General features: G+C 46.6%; 1 protein-coding gene across 1 annotated transcript in view; it reads right to left on the bottom strand.

Annotated features, from left to right (window-relative positions):
• The window catches only part of patj (PATJ crumbs cell polarity complex component), a 116,859-nt gene that overhangs the window by 92,054 nt on the left and 14,805 nt on the right, over positions 1–10,000 (bottom strand). Inside the window, exons 5-9 of the mRNA XM_036007708.1 lie at positions 8,724–8,852; positions 7,133–7,375; positions 6,347–6,449; positions 5,051–5,139; positions 4,235–4,364 (exon numbers count right to left, since the gene is read on the bottom strand). Coding sequence (XP_035863601.1) covers positions 4,235–4,364; positions 5,051–5,139; positions 6,347–6,449; positions 7,133–7,375; positions 8,724–8,852 — 694 coding nt within the window. The remainder of the gene's footprint in view (positions 1–4,234; positions 4,365–5,050; positions 5,140–6,346; positions 6,450–7,132; positions 7,376–8,723; positions 8,853–10,000) is intronic.

Here is a 10,000-nt window from a genome sequence, read left to right as displayed (position 1 = left end):
TGGGTCGTCTTTCCACTTTTCCAACCCTCACAACTCCACTTTTGGTTGAAATAACACATAGTTTACAGATTTACATGTTAAAACATGCTGGCTCTATACACGCTAAAAGTACTGTTTTTTTAAATGGAGTCTGGTGGGTTTAGCGCCTGCGACTTCAGAACTGTTTCTGGTTAAACAGAAAGGTCTTAAAAAGGTTTTTAAAAAGGTCTATCTCTGTAGGGATCCTTTCCATAATGTTGTCAGACACTTTTATTTATATATATATATATATATATATATATATATATATATATATATATATATATATATATATATATATATCTCACCTGTTTGGTGGTTGTGTCTTATATAAAGTGTTATTAGATATTTTGACTGGTAATTAGATTAATATACATAGTGAGATTTAGCCTTTTTTTGCAGTGTGCACCTAATTAATAATCTTTATTGATTATATATTGTGTTGTTTGCACTCGTTCCCCGACCTTTGACCTCCTGACTGATCATTGCTGTTACATCTATACCAAGGCTGCCCAATTTGGGGCCCGCGAGCCAAGTTTGGCCGGTCCTCCCTTTGTTTTGGCCCACGATGACATTTGACATGCTCATGCTAATTCTCTTATTTTAACGTAACGTAATTTCACATTTATTTGTAGGCCCGTGGCCTTCCATCCAGATAAAGATTTGGCCCTACATATGAAAGAATTTGGGCGCCTCTGATCTATACTGGAGGTTTATTTCCCTGTCAGGTTCATCGTAACGGCGGGAACGAGCCGAGTGGAAGAAGAGCTCTCTGGGTAATGAAATAAAAAGACGTCTGGGGGAGATAACAGCCCTGCAATCCTTCCTTTTTATTAGAAAAATAAAATAAATTCTCTTGTTCCTCTGTGGCCTGGACGCTGACCAGTGCAGGCCGCCGGCCGATAGCAAGACAAAATAAAATGACCCAGGACCGGGTGAATTCATCTCTGTGGACTCGCAGGCTCTCTGTTCTGCAGCGGGGAAGTTTTGGGTGGAAATTACACCGAGTTGTAAACAAATTTGTCATCTTAATCTGGCCGAGAGGACAGAGAGTCAGCGAGGCTGCAGACAGGTAATAGGAAGGAAGAGAAGCTGAACTTTCAGAGTCTAACTTCTCTCACAGGAGCCGATTATTGTTTTAATACAACACGTAATCATGAAGTTAGTGAAATATTAGTCTCGCATAGTCAGATCCTCCTCCACAGAGCTGTGGAGGAGGGTCTGACTAGTCCACACAGCATTCTGGGATGGGAGGAAAACGTGCTCTGGTTTATTGCACGGGGGTAAGCTTCTCCTCGGACCGCGTAGCTCCTATGGCGCCATTCTGATGCTACCAAGCCATCACCTCCTAACGGGAGGTGATGGCTTGGTAGCATCAGAATGGCGCATCCCATTGACTGCCATTCATTTTGACGTCACTTTGACAGAGAATAACTTTACATCTGAAGAGTTTAAAGACTCTATTTGTCCGTTGTTTATTTCTAAAGAAACACGACAATGTATAAAAGGCTCCATTACCTTGTAGCTCACGTTATGGCTCCGTAGCAGACGTTTTTATAAAAATAGGCTAACGATTGGGTCATAACCACGAGACTTACTGTCTCATAGTAGAGGAATTACCGTATAGTACAGGAGAAGCTCTCAGGCAGTTTGGACTTCCATTAGCTGTTTAAGTTTAATTACTAATGTTAACTATCATTTTAGTGATCAATAATTAGCCTGTGCCGGGGTACGTGTCCCCCTAGGGGTACTCTGGAGAATTGCAGGGGGTACGTGTCCCCCTAGGGGTACTCTGGAGGACTGCAGGGGGTACGTGACCCCCTAGGGGTACTTTGGAGGACTGCAGGGGGTACGTGTCCCCTTAGGGGTACTTTAGAGGACTGCAGGGGGTACGTGTCCCCCTAGGGGTACTTTGGAGGACTGCAGGGGTACGTGTCCCCTTAGGGGTACTTTAGAGGACTGCAGGGGGTACGTGTCCCCCTAGGGGTACTTTGGAGGACTGCAGGGGGTACGTGTCCCCTTAGGGGTACTCTGGAGGACTGCAGGGGGTACGTGACCCCCTAGGGGTACTTTGGAGGACTGCAGGGGTACGTGTCCCCTTAGGGGTACTTTAGAGGACTGCAGGGGGTACGTGTCCCCCTAGGGGTACTTTGGAGGACTGCAGGGGGTACGTGAGATATTTAACAAATGTTTAATAGTAATAAGGCTGTTGTCCAGAACATTGTTCCTCTTTATGTAGACTTTTTATTTTCCTACCAAAAATGTGACATTTGTGTCTCCTTCTTTGGACCTAATCTATCCTTCCTTCCTTCTACTTTTTACGTTTCTCGCTTTCTTCTTATGTCACTGTTTTTGAAGGTTTTGGTGGCATTTTCGACCTATTCTTGCCTTCCTTCCTTCCTCCCGTCTTTCTACCATCTTTTTCCAACTTTTTGTCTTTTTTACAGTTTGTCTCCTTTTCTCATCAGCATTTAAATGTTTTTTGGCGTGACTTTTGGCGTGACTTTTTCCGTGACTTTGTCGTGACTTTTGTCGTGACTTTTGTCGTGACTTTGCCGTGACTTTGTCGTGACTTTGCCGTGACTTTGCCGTGACTTTGCCGTGACTTTTCCGTGACTTTGTCGTGACTTTGTCGTGACTTTTCCGTGACTTTTGTCGTGACTTTTGTCGTGACTTTGTCGTGACTTTTCCGTGACTTTGTCGTGACTTTTCCGTGACTTTGTCGTGACTTTTGTCGTGACTTTGTCGTGACTTTTCCGTGACTTTTCCGTGACTTTTGTCGTGACTTTTGTCGTGACTTTTGTCGTGACTTTTGTCGTGACTTTGTCGTGACTTTGCCGTGACTTTGCCGTGACTTTGCCGTGACTTTGTCGTGACTTTTCCGTTAATTTGCCGTGACTTTGCCGTGACTTTGTCGTGACTTTTGTCGTGAATTTTCCGTGACTTTGTCGTGACTTTTCAGTGACTTTGTCGTGACTTTGTCGTGACTTTTCCGTTAATTTGCCGTGACTTTGCCGTGACTTTGTCGTGACTTTTGTCGTGAATTTTCCGTGACTTTGTCGTGACTTTGTCGTGACTTTGTCGTGACTTTGTCGTGACTTTTGTCGTGAATTTTCCGTGACTTTGTCGTGACTTTTCAGTGACTTTGTCGTGACTTTGTCGTGACTTTTCCGTTAATTTGCCGTGACTTTGCCGTGACTTTGTCGTGACTTTTGTCGTGACTTTGCCGTGACTTTGTCGTGACTTTGCCGTGACTTTGCCGTGACTTTGCCGTGACTTTTTCGTGACTTTGTCGTGACTTTTCCGTTAATTTGCCGTGACTTTGCCGTGACTTTGCCGTGACTTTGTCGTGACTTTTGCCGTGACTTTTCCGTGACTTTTCCGTGACTTTGTCGTGACTTTGTCGTGACTTTTCCGTGACTTTTGTCGTGACTTTTGTCGTGACTTTGTCGTGACTTTTCCGTGACTTTGTCGTGACTTTTCCGTGACTTTGTCGTGACTTTTGTCGTGACTTTTGTCGTGACTTTTCCGTGACTTTTCCGTGACTTTGTCGTGACTTTTGTCGTGACTTTTGTCGTGACTTTGTCGTGACTTTGTCGTGACTTTGCCGTGACTTTGCCGTGACTTTTCCGTGACTTTGTCGTGACTTTTCCGTTAATTTGCCGTGACTTTGTCGTGACTTTGTCGTGACTTTTGTCGTGAATTTTCCGTGACTTTGTCGTGACTTTTCAGTGACTTTGTCGTGACTTTGTCGTGACTTTTCCGTTAATTTGCCGTGACTTTGCCGTGACTTTGTCGTGACTTTTGTCGTGAATTTTCCGTGACTTTGTCGTGACTTTGTCGTGACTTTGTCGTGACTTTTCCGTGACTTTGTCGTGTGTTAAAGTTTACCCTCAGAGGTTTAACAATAAAATGAATGATAATGTATGTGGTTCATAGTACCATAGTTCATAGATATTAGTAGGATTCGTAATATCGCTCCCCGAATAGACCGGTGAGGTTAAGACGACGTTAAATACATTCATTAATCACATATTATTATACTGTAATATTCCCTGACTTTTCCGAAACTTTCTGGGTCTTTTTATGTTTCCAAAACCTTTCCAGGCCTGGAATTTGCATTTTTCAAATTCCATAACTTTTCCAGGTTTTTTCAAAATGTACGAACCGTGTTTCACCGTCTTGTTGTTGTCTGTCTTTGTGTGGGTCTGCTTACCTTTATCCAGAGATCTCTCCAGCGTTTTGGCTTTCTTCCTGAGGACGGAGAGAACGACCGTCTGACCCGCCTGCTTCATCACCTCCAGAACCTCCTGATTGGTCAGACCGTGCAGGCTGACGCCGTTCAACTGGAGGACGGAGAGAAAGACCAATCAAAAAATCAGCCTGATTTGGTGTCAGCTGTTCTCGCTTTTGGAAGAAAACATGAAAGGAAAATGGAAGTCTGAGTTTGCACATTTGTTCGTTGTTGAAGTTTTATGGCTCAGATAAAATTATCTTTTAAGCCCTGATCCTAAACACACACACACATAGAGAGAGAGAGAGAGAGAGAGAGAGAGAGAGAGAGAGAGAGAGAGAGAGAGAGAGAGAGAGAGAGAGAGAGAGAGAGAGAGAGAGAGGAGAGAGAGAGAGAGAGACACACACACACACACACACACACAGAGAGAGAGAGACACACACAAACATGCACACGCACACAGAGAGAGAGAGAGACACACACACACACACACACACAAAGAAATACACACACACAAAGAAATACACACACACACACACACACACACACACACACACACACACAGAAAGACACACACAGAATCACACACACACACACACGGCTGCAGTGGTGTAATGTAACTAAGTACATCTACTCCAGTACTGTCTGTACATCAGTACCAGATGTTGAGGTACTTGTACTTGACTTGAGTCTTTTCTCTTCATGCCACTTTCTGCTTGTACTGCGCTACATTTCAGAGAGAAATATTGGACTTCTTCCTCCACCAGGGAAATATGAAGGGTTAGATCCGGCCCTTACAGCGAGCAGGCGGTCGTGGATTCGGATGTTTCTGCTTTGATCTGCGGCGCTGCCGGGAACCACGTGCTTCACGAACACGCCGACCGCATCTGAAGAGAGAGAGACACACAGAACGAGACAGGTTAGTTTAAGCCTGGTTCACACGGGACGATTTTAAAATTGTCGGCCGATTTTCCAATCCTGAGAGACCCCACACACGGCGATAAAAAAAATCACGGGTCTAACAGTTTTGGTCGTACAGTGTGCGAGAAAATATGCTAATGTGTCATAAATCTGTTGCATAGCTTCACTCCTGATGTTGAGACCTTGAACATTAACTGTCCGTCCACACCGCCGCCGACTTGATCTTCTAAAGATACAGGAAGTCATTCATTTTCAATGGAAGCTGCTTCTCTCAGCTGCAAGGAGCGGAAAATCTGTCGGCGTCACGTTTTGGGCGTTTTGAGCGACCGGAACGTCTATCAGAAAGTTGAAGGTAGGTCAACTTTATGGTAATGAGCTATGACGCGGTTCAGCGGCAACCAATCAGAATATAGACGTCCTTCACGCTGGCTGATCCCAGAGAAACATACGATGTAAACTTTGGTTCCTACCAAAACATTAGTTCAGAGAAAAAGGAGGAGAAGCTCATCATGGCCGTTGCTGGGTTCCCTATCATTTATGATATTTGCGTATAGGGACCAGTTAACGTTACCTGCCGGTCACATGGTCTCTAAACAGTCCGCTCACGGTGAAGTCCTGCACGGATCAACAGCTGGCGGCTGCTCGCTCTGCCTGCACGCTGCTGCGGTTCAGCGGCTAACGAGCGAGCTAACTGCTAACAGACACCGCTGCGACCAACAACCAATACACATTCTGTCATTATATATGTCATTTAGAAAAGGTTTCTAGTGTCAGTGTATTGGCCGTGCAGTGGCTGCTTGATCTTTTTCCATGATGAACATAGAATGCTGCTACGTCAGAGCGGCCAAAGTCTCAAACAGCTTCCCCGGACTTTCTGACCAGCGTCCTCGACCGGGCGGCCAGAGCTTCTTTGCAGCTCAAGTCGGCGGCGGTGTGTACGTACAGTTAACGGCGGTGTGTACGTACAGTTAACGTCTACAAAAGTGTCCAAAACAAACTCGAAAAAGGCGACTAAAACGTTGAAGAGCAAAAATATCTGAAAAAGCAATTAAACCTTAAGAAGGAACAAAGCCCAGTTTGTCTCTCTCTCTCTCTCTCTCTCTCTCTCTCTCTCTATCTCTCTATAAATGATGCCTATGGTTAAAGGTGGAGTTCTGTGTGAAGGTGTTGTACCAGAGCTGGTCAGAGGGTTGTAGCCGATGATGGAGATGCCGAGACTCTGGCCGTCGTTCCTGCTGAGAGGAACCTCATGAATCTCATACCCCTCCAGGCTGGGCTGCAACACAAACACAGAGTCCATATGTGCATTGTTGAAAAAGAAACTGTGATTTTATGGAGTTTTATTTTGCAGATTTATTCCTGTATTTTGCAAAAAAATAAGCTGCAATGCAACATTAATGGGCAATTGTGCACCATCAGTCAGCGTCCACTAAAAGTTCTGTTGTTGCCGCTGACAGACTCAGATTATTATTCTAAGTGTCTGACAACATTATGAAAGGATCCCTACAGAGATAGACCTTTTAGTTAAAGAGTAAGATCCTTTTAGTTTAACATGAAACAGCCCCGAAATCACCATCACCAAACCCACCAGACTCCATGTAAATAATCAGTACTTTTAGCATCGTAAAACACACTTCATTCAAAGTGGACAGAAACTAAAGAAAACTATCAAACGCCGTCTTGGTTCATCTTTCCACTGTTCCAACAATCACCACTCTGGTTTAGTTGAAATAATCCCTTAATTCACCCATTTACATGTGGAGATATGCTTGCTCTATACACGCTAAAAGTAGTGATTATTTACATGGACTCTGGTGGAAATATGCTGGCTCTATACACGCTAAAAGTCCTGATTATTTACATGGAGTCTGGTGTAGTTTGGTGATGGTGATTATCAGTAGAAACAGAACTTTTAGTGGACTTTTGATGATGGTGATGGTGGTTCTTCTGCCTGCTCACCGTCTTGCTGTGGCGGCGTTGCGGCAGGTTCGGAGGCCGGGGGGGTAAGGAGGAGACGGGGGCGGAGTCAGGAGGCGGCGGAGGCGGGGCCGCTGACCTCTGACCCCGGGGATCCCTGGCGATCAGTAGCGTCACGTAACTGCCGCAGCCCTGCAGCACTTTGACCACCTGGTCGCTGGAGAGGCCGCCGGTGGGCGTCGCCCCGATGCGAAGGATGTGGTCACCTGTGCGGAGACGCCCGTCCTGATTGGAGGAGAGCGAAGCATGAGAGCCAACACACACAGCAATACACACACACACACACACACACACACACACACACAGAATTATAAATGGGAATGGAGGGATTTAGTGGAGAAACAAAGACACAACAATTAATCTAATCGATCTAATTAATCCACTTACGATAATAATTCCTCCTTCAGTCCTGCTGTCTGTTCTGAAACACCACTTGTCTTTTAACCATTATTTATCCACCTGTTGTCCTGCTACGTCCTGCTACGCTCTGCTACGTCCTGCTGTGTCCTGCTACGTTCTGCTACGTCCTGCTATGTCCTGCTACGCCCTGCTGTGCCCTGCTGTGCCCTGCTGCGCCCTGCTGCGTCCTGCTTTGTCCTGCTACGTCCTGCTACGTCCTGCTACGTCCTGCAGTGCCCTGCTACATCCTGCTACGTCCTGCAGTGCCCTGCTACGTCCTGCTGTGCCCTGCTACGTCCTGCTGTACCCTGCTACGTCCTGCTGTGCCCTGCTACGTCCTGCTACGTCCTGCTGTGCCCTGCAGTGCCCTGCTACGTCCTGCTATGTCCTGCTACGCCCTGCTACGTCCTGCTGCGTCCTGCTTTGTCCTGCTACGTCCTGCTGTGTCCTGCTGTGCCCTGCTACGTCCTGCTGTGCCCTGCTACGCCCTGCTATGTCCTGCTACGTCCTGCTTTGTCCTGCTACGCCTTGCTAAACCCTGCTGTGTCCTGCTACGCCCTGCTATGTCCTGCTACATCCTGCTTTGTCCTGCTACGCCTTGCTAAACCCTGCTGTGCCCTGCTACGTCCTCCTAAACCCTGCTACGCCTTGCTATGTCCTGCTACGTCCTCCTAAACCCTGCTACGTCCTGCAGTGACCTGCTACGTCCTGCTACGCCATGAACTACTACGACTACCATTTGTAGTCACGGTTCCATTATCTCTGTGACTGTTATTGCCACTGTTCCATCACACCCCCAACCGGCACCGTCAGACACCTCCTACCAAGAGCCTGGGTCTGTCCCAGGTTTCTCCCTAAAACGGAGGTTTCCTCTCCACTGTCACACTAAATGCTTGCTCTTGGGGGAATTACAGGAATTGTTGGGTCTTTGTAAATTATAGAGTGTGGTCTAGACCTACTCTATCTGTAAAGTGTCTTGACATAACTCTTGTGATTCGATACTATAAATAAAATTGAACTGGAATTGAATTAATGTTTACTGTGTTAAGGGACTGAGGATGGGAGGAGGATTCAGCAGAATCTTAACCAGTGGATTCGGTATTCGGCCGAACCCCAAAAATCTGGATTCGGTGCATCCCTAATTATGATATAACACTCAGTCAGCTGAACGTACCTTGTCAGCCACGCTGTTTGGGAGGAGCGTCCGGACCACCACGCCGGTCGCTCTCCCTCCCACGATGCCGAAACCCAAACCAGATCCATCGTTCACCAGCTCGATTTCCTCCACGTGACCCCACTGATCCTGCAGAGAGACTTTCATTAACGGGGCTGACACGCGACTGACGTGCACGTGTTGGGAAAAGGGATTCGTAAAGAGGTAAACTACACTGTAACAGAACAACAAGTTGGTCTGTATTTCTCCAAAGAATGAATGTAGGGGAACTTAGAGTTTATGTGCACATTGTCGCCTTTTCGTCACCTTTTTTGACGCCCTTTTGCCGCCGTTTTCATGGCCTTTGTTGTCGCCTTTTTGTCGCCTTTTTGTCAACATAGGTAGAAACTGTCTGATGTTTCTGTTTCTATAAGTCCATAACATAGGTAGGAACGGTTTTTCACCGTCTTTTCACTGCATGTGTCGTCGCATTTGTCACCGTCTTTTCACCACCTCTTCACCACCTTTTCGCCGCCTTTTCACCACCTTTTCCCCGTCTTTTCACCACCTCTTCGCCGTGTGTTCACCACCTTTTCGCCGTCTTTTCACCACCTTTTCGCCGTCTTTTCATCACCTTTTCACCACCTTTTCGCCGTCTTTTTGCCGTCTTTTTGCCACCTTTTCGCCGTCTTTGCACCACCTTTTCACCACCTTTTCGCCACCTTTTTGCCGCCTTTTCACCACCTTTTCGTCAACATAGGTAGAAACTATCTGTCTCCCCCCTCTGTGTGGAAGACAGATAGTTCGCCAGAGCAGGAAGAAGGCAGGAAACCCTGAGCCAGAGTTTCAGAGTTCATGCCCGCGGCTCCATTAAACGTGACCTCGATAGAAACGGGACATGAATAAGACCAGAGCAGGAGGAGCGGAGGCCTGGTATGCGGGACGTGGCCCGGGTCCAGTGATTTGGGGGTGTGTGTGTGATGATGACCCGACAGCTGAGCGGGGCAGAATCATTACGGAGGAGGGTAACCTGTGATCCTCGCTCACATTAACAGTCCAGACTACTCCAAACATTTTGGTTTGATCATTTTTGACGTTTCTTTTAACGCTCTCTATCTCTCTCTCTACCTCTCTCTGTCTCTCTCTCTACCTCTCTCTGTCTCTCTCTCTACCTCTCTCTCCCTCTCTCTACCTCTCTCTCTCTACCTCTCTCTCTCTACCTCTCTCTCTACCTCTCTCTGTCTCTCTACCTCTCTCTCTCTACCTCTCTCTCTACCTCTCTCTCTACCTCTCCCTAC

This window comes from Sander lucioperca, chromosome 11 (genome assembly GCF_008315115.2).
Source record: "Sander lucioperca isolate FBNREF2018 chromosome 11, SLUC_FBN_1.2, whole genome shotgun sequence".
Lineage (NCBI taxonomy): Eukaryota > Metazoa > Chordata > Actinopteri > Perciformes > Percidae > Sander > Sander lucioperca.
The sequence above is the reverse complement of the archived record's forward strand: the minus strand, read 5'-3'. Positions and strand labels throughout refer to the sequence as shown.